The following is a 15527-nucleotide window of genomic DNA, read 5'->3' on the forward strand; positions in this document are numbered from 1 at the left end:
CCGAGGCAAAAGGACGTGATGTCACACAGCCGCATGAGCGATCGCCATGTTCTGACGAACAACCAAACATAAAGGAAGTTTAAAAAGTAAAAATGTGAAGCAGTCATATTAGTTGCAACTTTGTGGCCACCCCCTTTACTCTGGTTAACAAGAACCAACTTTACTCTTCATGAGCCACAACACAGGAACATGTAAAGAAGCAAAGTTACAAAAAAAATCTCCTCTGCGCTTTGTGATTTTTTTCATTTTTTTATCAGGAACGGGCGCGATTTGTTTCTTTTATTAGCAAACTTTATGTAATTCTCAGCTGTGTTTCATATGAAGTTGGTGCCAAGTGCAAATCCTGCACTGTTTTCCTAAACCAGTGTGATCAGTGACAGATGCATTTGAAAAAAATGGGTCAATAAAAGCAACTTTGCCTTCCTGTTACTTGCTTAAAGTCTTGCTCTCTCTCGTTCTCTTGCAGCCTGAATGAACAGTATCTTCAGCAGGATGTGGAAATAGTTTCCCACGTCTCTCTTCCTCTGACTTCGTTTACAAACACGCCACTCACAATTAAAGTAGACAACCTTGACTGTTATCCCCTTAGTAAAAACTGACTTGATTATTGACAGGAACAAGGTTCCATATCTGCGTTTCTGACCAGCTGGTTATTGCTTGTGGCTGCAAATCATCTGAGTCAAATCACACCCTGGATTCTCTATTGGTTTGTAATTTAGAAATTGAATGTACTTGATGAATGAGTCATATACTAACATTCAAAAAGGCGCAAATAAATGTGAAACATTGAAAATAGAAATAGAGAAACATTTAATATGCGCGGAATCAATAAAGAACTGATTTCTGCACGAAATGAGAAACAAGACGTTTTATTTTGCCTCCTCTAATATAAAGCAGCAGAAACTGCTCCAGAGGTCAAATCTTTTGGTTTCGAATGACTAATTTATCGAGATGATTTACGCGTTCAGCGATGTCTCGAAGAACATGAAGCCAAATCTGGCAGATGTTGGGCTGAACGATAAATCAATGACTAACGTCACATCACGGCAGACACCTGATCAGCATCGGCAGCAGGAAATCCATCCAGAAGAACGTTCACTAATCTCACTGAACTCCGAACCAGAACCGCACGGCATTCTGGGGGATGTAGGCAGAGGAAAGGCTCGTCGCGGGGCTTTAGAAGATTAGCTCCTCTCCGGTAGCTAAGCTAGGTCGGTGGCTTGACGTCACTTAACTCTCACGCTCTATGGTTGCCCGGCAACAGCCTGTTGAGTAACTTGCAGAGCAGCAGTTTCGCCACCGGGCCTGACAATAATAATAATAATAATAACAATAATAATAATAATAATAATAATAATAATAATAATAATAATAATAATAATAATAATAATAATAATAATAGTAATAATAATAATAATAATAATAATAATAATAATAATAATAATAATAATAATAATAATAATAATAATAATAGTAATAATAATAATAATAATAATAATAATAGTAATAATAATAATAATAATAATAATAATAATAATAATAATAATAATAATAATAATAATAATAATAATAATAATAATATAATAGTAATAATAATAATAATAATAATAATAATAATAGTAATAATAATAATAACAATAATAATAATAATAATAATAATAAATAAAAACAGCAGGGTTGAATGAAAACTGAGAATAAAAGAAGAAAGGCAGGGTTGACAGTATTTCAGTCATTTCAAAAACAAAAACTGATCAATATGATCAAAGTTCGCTGATATCGCGATGTGTGTATCAGACATGCTGCCCAGCCTGAAGGAAATCATTTATTTGCCTAAATGAAGAGGCTGACGCCTGTTTTCAGTGGGTTTTGGAGCGACAGAAACACGCAGAGCGCAGCGCTGTGCATGTGTTATATAACCAGTGATGTGTTCACTGTAAGCTGTCGAAACATGGGCAGGTCTGTCTTATGAAACGGACTGAAGAAATGAATCACCTCAGTTGATTTCTCAAGTGCAGAGGAAGCGTCTCTGTGGGAATGACCCATAATATGATGAAGGTCATGTTTAACAGGTCACGGAAACCAAATGAGGGTTTTTTAAAATATTTTCTACAAAACTGACCTCGTTTTTTCTAGCCTCATATTTGCATGTGAGACATGAAGACTGGACGAGTTTTCCATTGGTCTTAACTACAGGCCACAGACTGAAGTCCTCCATTAATCCTGTATTTGTTAGGCATTTGTGACCCAATCATCAGTGCCAGACATGTTAAGTCATGGTTAAAAAATAAATAAACAAAACACACCTTCCTTCAGCTCTGCTTTTAAATCAATTAAGCATTTATTGTTTGCATTTTTTCATGAACGCCTACAATTTAGCCATATCTTTTCTCAATAAGCGAGTGCAGCTCAACAACAAGAACGACGCTTGTTTCGCCCGTCAAGAGAAAAGAAACTAATAAAAAAATGTGTTTTCCAGTTTAGGAAAAAAATTCAAACATGCTGTGACTCCTGGTTGCTAATTACAGGAACATTCTGCGCCTGCAGCTTCTGACTCTGTGGAGGTTTGTTAAAAAAAGGAAGAAAGAAGAAAAAAGAAACAACTGAAAACTGTTTTATTTTTCCAAGATTTTACGTCGTGATTTCTTGAGCCTGCTCAATGGACTTAACGATGACAACTGCTGTACTGCGCTTCGTGATTTCGTGTCTCCAAAACGCGCCTCATAAATACACATTAGTCATTCACAGTGCGTGACATCAGTCTTCATTTTCTGCTTGGAGATGCTTGATGTTTATTTTTTTATTTTTTACAACTAGTATCAGGTTTTCCTCAGACATCCTGGTCAGATCCTCCACCAGAACATGACTCTTCCCCCTCCGTGCTTCACGCCCGGTGTGAGCTTATTCCACTGAATCCTGATCTTAAGATTTTGTAGAATCTTAAGATCAGATTATCAATCTCCCAACGCACTCTCACAACGGTTTTAATCATTTTTAATAACACTGCAGCTTTAATATCTTGCATTGTGCTCTCGGGTTGAGCTTGTTTGGACGGTCAGACCTGTTGGGAGTTGTTCTGAACGCCCTGCGCTTGCACACACCAAAGAGGAAAGGTTGAGTCCAAAGTCTTTAAGTCTCCTAAATCTCTCCAGACTCAAACGTTGCTCCAGTTTTCCCTCTGAAGGCCTTTGGATCGCACCGTGGCGTTCACTGACCCTTCGACAGTCAGGAATACGCCACTCTAAAAGGTGATGCGATGCTGCGAGTGATTTTTTAGTTCCATGTCTTCAAAAAATGCATTTCGTAGAAAATATTGAAGTTTTTTTTTTCTTCCAGGTTTTAGTTTAAATTTCTAGAAGGCGTTAAACTTTTCAGCACTATTAGAAACGCGAAGGCACAAAAAGCAGGCCTCCGTTGCATTGTTTTCACAGCCGTTACAACTGCAGCAAATCACAGTCTTACAGAGTGCTGACTCAAACACACTCCGCACTTTTGAGATTTTTGTGTCGTAAAGGAAATTTAAAGCCATGTATCCTTTTCCTTCTACCTGGTAATTTTGCAGATAAAATGCCCATAAATCACACAGAAGTTTCTGACTTTCAGTGAAATGTGGTGAGTAGATTTGACTTCCTCAACTGTCTGGCCCGTTTATGATCTGCTCTTTTGTTGAATCACACCGGAAAACAAAGGCTTTTATTGATTCCCGTGAATGTTGTCATGTCTACTGTGTGCAGAATGAGGCAACATTTATTTCAAATTGGGGGGAAAAATATTCTCCTCTGGGTTGCCGGGTAGTCAAAAACACGTTAAGTGAATCTTCCCACAGCGAGGATGAAATTTTATGTGCACTCATAACTTAACGATCGATAGAGAAGTTGGAGCTGGAATGTTTCGTCTTCAACTTTCCACCGACCTGAAGGACTTTTCTGGTGCCAGGAAAGTGTTATAAGGAAACCAGAAAAGCAACAGAAAACTTGTCATCTTGACATCAGTGATCATAGAGGACAAGTTTATACTGATATGAGTTTATGATCTTGTACACTGAATTTATGTCAGCATTAAATTGCCTTTAAAATGGCCGTGTTAAAAATGTACATTTATTGTAAGTTACTGACAGCTAATTCAACCAGTATTTTACCTTTTTTTCTTCTTTTTTTTTTTAAAGAATCTGTTCTGTGTTTACTTTCAGAATAAATTGTGGTACAAATAAAGTAACTATAAATAACTATGTTCATGTTAGTTGCTAAAACAATGCTGCATATGTCAAAAATGACTTGATGCCTTGAAATTGGGCCTCTGTCTCTTTAAGAAGCTCCTGCTCTTTCTAAAACTCCGTCTTCAGGAAGTCGTCACAACATGGCTCCTCTATTAACCTTTTAACAAAGTTTTTACCAGCGTTTCACTGAGAAGTAGCTCCGATACTGAGCTCAGCAGATGCTCAGGTCCACCAGGTGTTTGCTAATTGCTGTTGGCTAGTCTGAAGGAGCTGAATGCAGTGGAGGGCTGCAGTGTGAGGTTAGAAACTGCAGCTCTGAGGAGGAGCTTCGTCCTCGAAGGCGGAGCTAGGTCCAACCTGGTGTTTTGCCCAACTGAATCGGTGCCATGGAAATTTAAAAATTTCTGAATCACGCAAAGAGAGAAACAGAGCAACGTTTTCGATGACGGAATAACACTAGAACACCTCAAAAAAGTTGATTTTACACAATACTGCCCCATTAAGGTGCAAAGCATCTTTTATTGATGGTCTTTGCACAATGTCCCCGTCTTACATAAACTAAGAAACTAAAATCAGAAGAACAACGCCGGCGTGTTTTCACTGTTTCATCTGTCCTCTGACTTGCCGTCAAGGTGAACAAGGTGAGCCAGACGCTGGAGCTTCGCGAGAGAGACGTGAACGCAGGCCGTTGGCGTTTTCAGAGGTCTGCCCCCGCTGCAGGCAATCTGAATGCGACGCATTCCAGGGATTCAACCCGAACTCACAATTACTCGCAGTTCCTCTAAACCACAAACTTGACAAAAGAGGAACCTTTTGGTTGACTGGTGATAAAAAGACATTTGATCTTTGAGGGTTCGCTCATGTAAAACCACACTGAAACCACAGCGGAGAGAGGAGGAGGAGGAGGTGAGTCAGGGTTGGGTAGAACAGAATTAAACGTTACAAGGGTTTTATGAAGCATTTGTATGAGAATGGAAAAAACAGACTCCAGAGGCCAGATTACTTCATCTCCGAAGTCAACGCTATGACTCACTGCCCTCAGATAAGTCACAGAACGGGGAGCAGAAAGTGACTTCAGTGGAGCGCAGCAGAAAGTGAGGATGAGGATAAACTCTTTATTAGTCGCACTTAAATGATCCGGCTGGTTTGGTTTTAGAGTGGACCGTAAATCCTGGTGAAACAAGAAGCGAGAAACGAACCTGCAGACAGGATTGCGAAGGCAAACCTTCCTTCCCGCGTTGACATTGTGGGGAGTCGAAACATCTCGAGAGAAGAGCAACATTCAGCTTACGACCCAATGAAAAGAATCTGGAAGGGGGCCTCAGGCCCTTTCGGCTCTTGAGTCCCGAGGAGCCGGCGGAGCTCCCAGCTAACCGCTTCCGCGGCGATGCAGACGGAAAACATCTCTGGTTTGGGTTCCCATCAGCAGGCCGAGGAGAAGTCAGGACGCCGGCCAAGACGGGAGACGCGAGGACTGGAATAAACAACGGCGGTCTGACACCGCCTGGACGGGACGAGTGGTGATGAGCAGCTGGGAGAACGTGGAACACGGTCGCTCTGATGTCGCCCAAATTCCCTGGCTTAGCGAATCACCCAGTCGACCTTAGAAAGATGAACTGTCGCATGGAGAAAAATGGTGCTGCAAAAACAATTTGGAGTGATTCGGTTACAAGGCTAAATGTTCACTCTTCAGGTCAACACTTTGCAAAACGTAGATGATTCAACCGTACTCCTGGTACACTCACACTAAAACTAGATCTGATACAGAGGTGCAGAAAAAATGTTTTTTTGTTTTTTTTTTACACATTTGTTAAAATCGTCATCAGCAGGTGACAGGATGGCTGTGAAAAGATCAGTCTCCTCCACCCCTTCCCTGAGCTCCTGTTGCCAATTGAAGAAACACCCTGAAAACCAATCAGAACAAGGAGGGGGCGGGTTTTAGTGCCGTCAATCAGTTTTTGTTAACGTGCTGCTCAATGTGTTAATGCAGGAGAAACAATCCACTGTTACAGGAAAACCATTCATCCACTGTCATCAGTGGCTATGCTAACTAGCGTCAGCGTTCACAACAGGCCATGCTAGCTACAGGGTAGCAAAAAACAACGGGGAAGAGTGACGGGGGACGAACAGCACCACATGGACGGTGATTGACAGCACTAAGGCCCACCTCTTGCCTCTGATTGGCCGTTTCTAGTCAGTGCTGGGGGAAGGTGGAGTGACTTGATTTTTTTTCAGATCGGTGTCATTCCAAAATCTGTCACCCTGATGTGACAGATTCATCAAATGACTCACTGCCCTCAGATAAGTCACACAATGTACATCTGCAGCTTTAAGAGTAGCTTAGTGAAATAGACTCAAGTCTATAAGCATATGAATATCAATACTTAAACTTCAATGCTAAAGCTTGTACTTTGGTTTTCTCTACTTATTATTCATTTTTGCCACAAAGTAGTAAAAATATCTGGTTATTAAGCCTGTAAGTCAATCAGATCATTGAAAAGTCAATTTATTTCAGTAACTCACAGTCAAGTAATAAGTTATTATAAATGTCCCGTTTGTCAGATTGATAGCACTTGTTGAAAATAATTTCTGAGCAGGTATTAAACTTTACTTTTCACTAAGCTCACATCTTGGTCTGATTGTGCAATATTCTAACTTTAAATGAGTTTTAAATAGCTGCAAGTGGAAAAACACTAACAGAAATGATCCAAACATCCATCTGTGTGTCAATTAATCGTCATGTCTCACTTAGTGATAAAGTTCCTCAAATAAATGAGCTTTTCGCTACAATTTACTGAATGAATGGGTCAGTAATTTACTCATTGAAATGTGTTACGTAGATGAATTACACACAGAATGTTAAGCTGTTAATTAGGATTTTCTGCTTACAACAAATGAAAACGTGACATTGAAGATTAGAGTATTACAATGCAAAATGTTTTTATTCAGAAATTTTCATTTAATAATTATCATTATTGTTAATACATAAAGTTTTGCATTATTTAATAATTCTTACGGTTATTTCCTAAAGGTACTTTTGGAATGTATTGAATATGATTTATTATTGAAATTCAACAAACCAGGAAGTGTGTTTAACGTTAAATTGGGACAATTAAAAATTTGTAATTAAAAAGAAAAAAAATTGTACCTGCAAAATTCAAAGGAAAAATGTTACGTTGCGGTTTCCATTGGTGTTCAACAATCTATAAAAATCTGATTTAAGTCGGGACATTTTATCAACTGTCTGATCTTTGGAGATTATCTAAAGTAATAAATTAGAGCGTCATGATGAGGACAGCTGAGCTTTAATTTACAAAGTCTGCGCTGTTCAACAGCATCAGCTTCCTAAAATAATTACCTGTCATATTTCACCAGAAGTGACTTTTTTCCCCCCCATAAAAACGTTTTAGGCTGCATTATTTTAGGAAGGTGACGATGTGAGTCACTTCTGTTGTACATCCTGCTTTAGTTTTAGATCAAGAATCAGAGATTTTAGAATGTAAAATACTGACTTTTGTTTAAGTTTAAAAGGAAAAAAATTTTTTATGTTGACTCAATTTACTTAATTCTTCAAATACAAAAAAACAAAAGTAAACTTGCAGACATTTTGTCTGACTTCAGTTTTGTAAAAAAAAAAAAAAAACCCACAGATGTCATGCATTTAAAAATCTTTTTATTCATAATTTCTTCTTCAAAACACACTTTCCTGGTGTACATTTATGTTTCCTGTTCAAAATAAAAGGAAAACTCAAGTGAGGTAAAAGTGCTGAAAAATGAAAGAACTATCGTAACCATCAGTCATCGTCACCATCACAAAGCTGACAGAAATGCTCCTCTGCATTTTCTATTTCAAAGAGAGAGGGAGAAAAAAAGTGCGACAAATTTCATGTTTTTCCTCACTTTTTATATTTTTTTAAGTCACCACACCCATCCCTGCATACACACATGCTGACGTGCGATCAAACACACACACACACACTTTCACGCATTAAGGTAAACAGATCTGCTGGAGAAAAAAAAATTATTCACAACTCTTTACAAAGAAACTGTAGGAGCTTAGATCCTCCCATCACATTCTTATGAGACTTTCACTTCAGACACGCAGAATCACTAAATATCTAAACTGTAGAGCGCTGAACGCCCCCCGCCCCCAAAAACACGATACATCTACAGGTGTTGAATGATAAAACACTCTGTACTGAGAAACAATGGCCCAAACAAAGAGAGGAGTGACACTGAAGTGACAAGTTTACAGCAGAAAGGTGGGGGCCAAAGAATTTACACACACAAAAAGAAAAGCAGCCTCTAAACCTCAATCTGTTTAATTCTCCCCACATCGTCCTTCACAAAGAGTTTCTACATCCAGACGTGTCACCAGCCCCCATTAAGGAAGGGCCACAACACCCAACTCCTACGCGGGGAAAGCTTTCACCGACGCTAACCGTGAACACGAGAAAGCAGACCGGCAACAAAAGAAACCCAAAACAAAAAAAGAAAAAAAAAAAAAAAAAAAGAAGCACAAGATCAACATTCCAGGCTGTGTTCATCCTCAACCCGAAAATGCAAAAATTGAAGTTAATGCATTTCCTTTGACTCCGCTTAAAAACTAGCGTTAAGAAGCGATGCCAACAAAGGCCCGGCGCTCATCGGCGAGCAGGAGTCGGGCCGAACAATTATTCACAGAATATACGCAGACAGTGGAGAGACTCGAGGCTGCTGTTTGCACCCCCCATGTCAAAGGTCTGTTGTATGGAAAGGGAAGCGGTTTTATTGATAAAAAGCACAGACTGTCCTCAGAGTAATGTCAAAGTTAAATCTAGGGTCTCCCTCTTCATCTAAATGCCACAAGATCAGAGGAGGAAGAGGACTGCTATGGACAAGAGTTAAAAGAAAGGGGTGAGAAACATAAAAAAAAAAAAATAGTCCCGATTTTAATCCAGAGACCGTCCCAAACAATTAACTCCGTGTCAGCTACTCTCCATGCCTCTCTAGTGGTTGGGTGTGAAGTTCAAGGTCTCTGCACAACACTTCAGGTAGTTTTAGATCAGGAAACCAAACCAAGTGTGGGCTCATCAGGAGGCGCTCTGATGGAAGACTGACGGCTAAACAGAGAGATAAAATAAGAAACATTTCCTCTGTGGAAGGAACAAACTAGATCTTCTGGAGCATCCGAGGCTGGTGGCGGAAAAACACAGACCGTAAACCCAAACCACGGAAAGGCCCGACAGGAACAGCTGTACAGGTGGGCTCGGGCCTGAAAAAGAAAACCAATCGTTCTCGCTACAAAACTGGACCAACGTGTGTGAATTTACCCATAAAAGAAAAAAACGGCAAGTTCTACTATAGTTTTGTTGAGTTTTAAGAAACAAAATACACTCCTGCCTCCTGATCAACATTAAAACCCCTTTAAAAATATTCAGCTCTCCAAAAATCAAAAAACATGCGACAGGCACTTGATTGTTGCAGTTGCTGGTTGTGAAGCTGCCTTTGGTCCAGAGCTGACAGCAGGGAAAATAATGATAATAATAAATAAATAAATGGGGGCCGGGCCGGCCTCCATGCGGCCTGTAGGCCGGTCTACCTCCACCACGCGAGCCTGATAAGGTTATCTGCCTCCACCACCGGCTGCAAGAATCTGACTTCCAAGAAAGCGCATGGATGTGGGCGTGGCGCTGAAGCGAGGCCAACGATCATCTGCTCTGTGGAGATATCTGGAAGAGACGGCACGCTGAAGCACTCCGCTTCCAACGGTCACGGCTAATAATAGGGTTGGCTGGAAATAGAAATGTGGAGGTTTACAGCCGGTGAGGGGGGGCTGCCCGTCTCCTTCACATTAATCAATACTCAAGTCTGAAAGGGGTAGACGTTCCGTCTGTCCTCCCATGACCACAAAAGGGGGTTCAAACGTAGCGTGCACCTGACGGACAGGAAGTGACTCAGCGCAGACACATGTAAGGCTGCCTGGGCCGGGCCGGTCCCCAGGAGGGCCGAGAGGATAATAATAGCCGGAGAGTCGGCTGGCGAGCTGCGTCAGAGGAGGATTGGGTTTCAGGGAGCCTGCGAGGGACAAGCCCTGCGGGGCCCCACCGCGTGCGGCGCCTTTTAAGGGAAGAGCAACCGGTCGGTGGGCCCGTCACTCCGCTCCCCCGCTACGGGTCGCCATCCGACCAGAACAGACTGCGACTAGAGGGCACTCGCAACTTCTTCTGAAAGCAACTTAAAAACAGAGGGAAAAACGGTGAAAAATGACGAGAGTGATGAGAAATTTCCACTCCAAGCCGGACTCAACTGGGAAAACTGAACCCTGTGTTTGGGGGAGAGGGGCCCGAAGTTCACAGTGGAAATTCTTAATACATAATAAAGTTTTGCATTGTGTACAAATATCAGGCACTGCTGGCATGTATAGGGTTGGCACATTGTCAAAGATGAAAACAAACCACTGATTCTAATCCTTACTTCCTGTCTTTTAGCAAGCGCATCCCAAATCTTCCCCAATATTAATTTTGTTTCTTTTTTTTCCCAGCCTTTTTATGATTTTTTTTTTAACAAACAAGAAGGAACCCAAACTGAAGGCTACAGCATTTACATTTTCCCTTTTCTTCTAACATCAGTCCATACTCAAAACTCTGGAGGGGTGAACCTGATACCTCTAGGTTAAGGCACAAACATATCTCCATTAAGATTAAAGGCTTATACCAAGAAAAAGAAAAGTAAAAAAAAAAAAAAAACACTTAAAAACGTTAACACCTCTGCAGAAAAGGAATGAGAAAGAATCAAAAAAAAAAAAAAAACACCAAAAGAAAAAAAAAAAAAAAAAAAAAAAAAAAAAGCAAAACATTTGTCCACTGAAAAATGTGCCTTAAGAGAAACATAGCATTTATTGCCACTGGGTAATTTTTTTCAGACATTTTTTCCCCCTTTTAATTTTTTTTTATATCTTTTTATGCCAAATCAATTCCTTTTCCTCCTCCTCTGTTGAAAAGCAGCATCCGCAGCCAAAACAAGCCTTCCCGGGTCGCCCCCGCTGGAACCCAGTTTCCGTTTGGTCAGTTACACGGCAGCCATGTTGGAATGTTCTGGTTCGCCACGTAGTAGTTGCTGAAGTTGTGGTCTCTGATGTAGGGCGCCGGCTGGTAGTAGCAGGTGACGCAGGACGCGTCCGGGATGGCGCTCTGCTCCGCCAGCACCCGGAAGGCCATCAGCGACAGGAGGTGCAGCGTCTGCCGCCGCTCGTGGCCCATCAGGCACACGGTGCTCTCGTTCACCACCTTGCGGAGGATCTGCAGGTAGTCGTACTTGCTCTTCTCCTCGCCGATGAAGTGGCTCATCAGGTAGGCCTCCACCTTGCGCTGCTGCTCTCCGATGTCAGGAAAGTCTATGAAGAAGCGGGAGCACATGTAGCGCTCCAGGGCCTTGAACTCCTCCTGATTGGCCGGCCGGAAGTCGCGCACCAGCAGGTTGCAGTACTTGAGCAGGCCGCCGCCGCGGATCTCCTCGGGCCGCTTGGTGGCGATGAGCTTGTTGCGCAGGTGGCCGAGCGCGGCGTTGAAGTCTCCGTACACGCTCTCGCCTCGGACGGCCGGGTGGAATTGCTCGGACATGGCCGCTGCCGGCTGCTCGTAGTGGGACAGGACGGAGTCCAGCACGATCTGAAACGAGTCCACACTGAACTCAAACTGCCGGCGTATCGAGTCGACGAACTTCAGCTCCACGTTGCGGCCGTTGTTGTTGGACAGCGAGATGAGGCTCCAGCGGTCCTGCTCTGTGTTGACCTTCACCAGCTTCTGGACGTAGGCCTCCTTCAGCGTCATGGGGGTGATCTTCTCCTTGTTGACGCCCTCGGGCAGGAAGTCCAGCAAAATCCCCAGCACCACGTCTTTGACCAGCCGGAACTCGGCCTCGGTGGGCAGGTCCACCCGGAAGATGAAGTCCAGGTCCTTGTAGCTCCAGCCGATGTCCTGCACCAGCACATGGCTGGCCGTGGAGCCGTTGAGCCGGATGTCCTTCACCCGGATGCCGCTCAGCTCCAAGTGGGAGCGCACGCGCGCCACGATGTCCTTCAGCTGCACCTCCAGGGTGGGGAAGTTCCCCCGGCCGTGGACCGGGACCACCTCTGTGAGAACGTCGTTCAGCCGGCTCACCTGCTCCCAGGTGAGGTCGCTGACGGAGCTGCAGCTGGATTCTTCCTTGTTCTCCATCCTCACGCAAGCTTCAAATTTACTGAAGTGGAGAAACAAGCGACTGTTAGCAGGAGGGTCAGAGGTCATCCAGAGCAAGCAACTTAAATACCAGACAACATGTGGGTACGAAAGGGACGAGCTGTATTCAAACCCATTCCCCAAAACCCAACCCAATCAGCTGATCTAAAGTAAAAAAGATCAAATTAACTTTTAGTTTTACGTCTTCAGTTTCTGAACGACATCCCAGGTGCAAGTTCATAAATCTTTAACACTTACAGAATGTCATTTGTACTTCGTACCCGCATTTTATTTTATTCTATAGGAGGAATATGTCGACCACACTCCATGATGCTGCTTGTTGTGTTCACACTCGGTGGGACTTTAAATTTTTATTGAAATTCCTACAGGGTCTAATATATAAATAATATTTTAACTGAAAACTAAAAGAATAAGCAACATTTTAAATTCAAAAGCCAATTTAAGGGCTAAATTATTGAATAAATTGACCTAAAAGAGCAAATGTTCATGTTTTTGATCTGTTATTTAGGTCATTTGGTGAAAAGTACTACTACACCCATCCAGCTTTCAGGTTCTTCAGGAAGTACTGATCATTTGTGGAACTGCTTAATAAATGTAGACTGTGATCGCTGACGTTAGCGTTGAGGACGTCTGTGCTGCCTCATCAAGTTTAGCACTGAGATGCTAGTTTAGGTGTCAGTAGATTCGCTGATAGGATAAGTCCTGTTACCACAACAATGGTCGTTTCCAGCTTCCAATCACATCGTTTTTTGAAAACAGAAATTAACGCCCCCCTATGGCCAAGAGAGGCGACTGTCACTTGTGCATCAGATATACAGACGTACCAGAAACACGCTGCTTACATACAAGGGTTCCGGCTTGAACCTTTGTATGCAAGAACAAAAATGCAATTAATTTAGTTAAAGATCAATGTTATTGTTCCTAAATTAATGTGTTAAAGCCTTAGTCCAAATTCTTAGTTTTAATGCTCATGATGAAACTGGAGGAAAAAAAAGGAACGTAATTTGCTGATCAGAGCAGAATAATTGTTTCATCTACTTTATGTAAAAAGAAAAAAGAGGCCAATAGTGAAGACTCTTCCTACCTAAAAGTTCAAACTTTTGTGAATTATTGGAAAAAATAAATAGAACTGAGCATTTCATAATAGACTTGTACATCTCTTTAAATAATAGGTTTATCCATTTATCACTCTTTCCATCATTTTAGAAAGTCATAGGAAATGTCAGATCTAAAATGTCTAAAGGTTGAAATTGCCTTGTTTTTAAACCTTGTTCTGCAGCTCTTTCAAGTGAGATTTTTAATATAATGAGCTTCGTTTTCCCTCGTGATATTAAAAAAGTTGAAAAGAAAGCTGCACATCCATACAACCTCAGTTAAACACCTATCAATTATTAGAGCAAGTTTTATTGATGGAGGGGATCAGATCAGCTGTAAGTGCAGCCTGGTAAAGTAAAGTTGATTTTTGGATGTAGCACCTTGTGAAGCTCTGTTTGATCACATCTGACTGCGAGGTTTACTGTGTGGTTCATTCGCCATGAACTGAAGCCCAGGGAAGGATTCAATGTTACCGACAGATGGTTGACATTACATTAAAACATGAAGGCTTCTGGAAGACGTCACAGAAGTTTATGCCTGAAGTATTTAATCAGAAACCAAACACCCGGTTTGACAAACAAATTAGCCCTAGCTGAGGTGGAAAGTGGTCAAACAAAACCCCCAGTCCGCACGAGCGGAGCTGAATGCGAAAACGAGCCGCTCGCGGACACGCAGCAACACAGAGCTCGTGAGCCTTCTAGAAAAGTTCGCCGCGCGAGCCCGGCTTTCATTCCAGAACGGTTGAGAGACAAACACGAGCCGCCGTCAAAACCAGCGGCTGAACGAGCCCGCAGTGGAGCCACTGCGGGTGAATCCAACCCGACACGTTCAGCGGAGACGTTCACAGACCCAAGAAATGTCACGAGAAACGCGATTTTAATCAACTAAACCTGCCTGCGCGCCGCGTACGCTGAAAGTATCAACGCAGACACCTTACTTTGAAGGTAGCGTTGATGTCAAAGTTGCTAATTATAAACTTAGACTAAACTCCAACCATATGGCAACGAGTCTGAAGCTGTTAAGCGAGTTAAGAGTTTTGAAGGAAACCAGAGAGGGATTCTTGAGTTCAAATTATCCAAACGGCGTCACATTTTACTGTCAGGGAATTGTTAAAGTAACGACGCAAATTCACGTACAGCATTTTTTGAGGGGATGTAAGGTTAGCACATAGTTTCGCCTGAATAAATAAAACTACTACTAATAATAATTTTAAAAAGAGCAGTACATACGTTACCAATAGAGTGCAGTGGAAGCATTCAAAGTCCCAAAAAGATGTTGAATTCACGCACACGCCTCCACATAATCCACTATCTGAAAGAGAGGCACACGGTGAGCTTGCAAGTCAGCGTTTGAACCACAACCTCTCTGCGCGAGACACGCCTGTTTTATAAAGCCGAAGTACTACCCGTTGAAATAAATGCGCCGTAGTGCGACACAGTCCCTCTCCCCGAACTGCACGCCCTTTAGTGACTCCAAACAAAGCTATGAACCACACAGCGGCGTATAATTTGTGTGATTGGTATAATTACCTAATAATCCAAACACTTATCTTCGACGAGTCATATCAGATGTTTGAGTTGAACAGTTCCATTGTACCAATGCGCCAAACAAAGCCTTTGATTGGTCGAGGATGTTTTTTCGCGTTGCCAAGTTACCAGAAGCGTCCACAGGCAGCCGGGGTTTGTGACGTTTCTACCGTCACGTGGTGCAAGTTAAAGAGCAGCTGTGAGGCCCGGGCAAATTACTTTTATGAGACTTTGCTTCAACTTGTTTGTTTCTTTTTCGCGCTATGACGCTATTGAATGCAGACTGCAGCGATCAGCTGCTTGCTAATCATATATTTTGCTGCTAAAATCTTCCATTATTCAGACAAATATTTAAACTTGATTGAAGGCTCTTTGGGATCAAAGTTTTTATTTATTTATTTAATTTTACATATATTGATCCATATTCATAAATCTGTATACATAGCTTACCTCCAATTTAATTGTCTTAAACCC

At 42.0% G+C, this 15527-nt stretch overlaps 1 protein-coding gene across 3 annotated transcripts; it reads right to left on the reverse strand.

Moving 5' to 3' along the window:
* Positions 1 to 11063: 11063 nt before the first annotated feature.
* Positions 11064 to 15140, reverse strand: tent5c (terminal nucleotidyltransferase 5C). Of its 3 annotated transcripts, none has more exons than XM_055032180.1 (3): positions 15057 to 15140; positions 14762 to 14838; positions 11064 to 12433 (listed from the first exon to the last, which is right to left on the reverse strand). In XM_055032180.1, the coding sequence occupies exon 3, from the start codon at positions 12409 to 12411 to the stop codon at positions 11260 to 11262; it is 1152 nt and encodes a 383-aa protein (XP_054888155.1). In that variant the 5' UTR covers positions 12412 to 12433; positions 14762 to 14838; positions 15057 to 15140; the 3' UTR covers positions 11064 to 11259. The 3 variants fall into 3 exon arrangements, with proteins under 3 accessions (XP_054888155.1, XP_054888154.1, XP_054888156.1); XM_055032179.1 differs by having other exon boundaries at positions 14757 to 14838; XM_055032181.1 differs by lacking the exon at positions 14762 to 14838.
* Between the last annotated feature and the right edge of the window lie 387 nt (positions 15141 to 15527).

This window comes from Poeciliopsis prolifica, unplaced genomic scaffold, assembly GCF_027474105.1.
Source record: "Poeciliopsis prolifica strain line A6 unplaced genomic scaffold, Auburn_PproV2 SCAFFOLD007, whole genome shotgun sequence".
Classification (NCBI taxonomy): domain Eukaryota; kingdom Metazoa; phylum Chordata; class Actinopteri; order Cyprinodontiformes; family Poeciliidae; genus Poeciliopsis; species Poeciliopsis prolifica.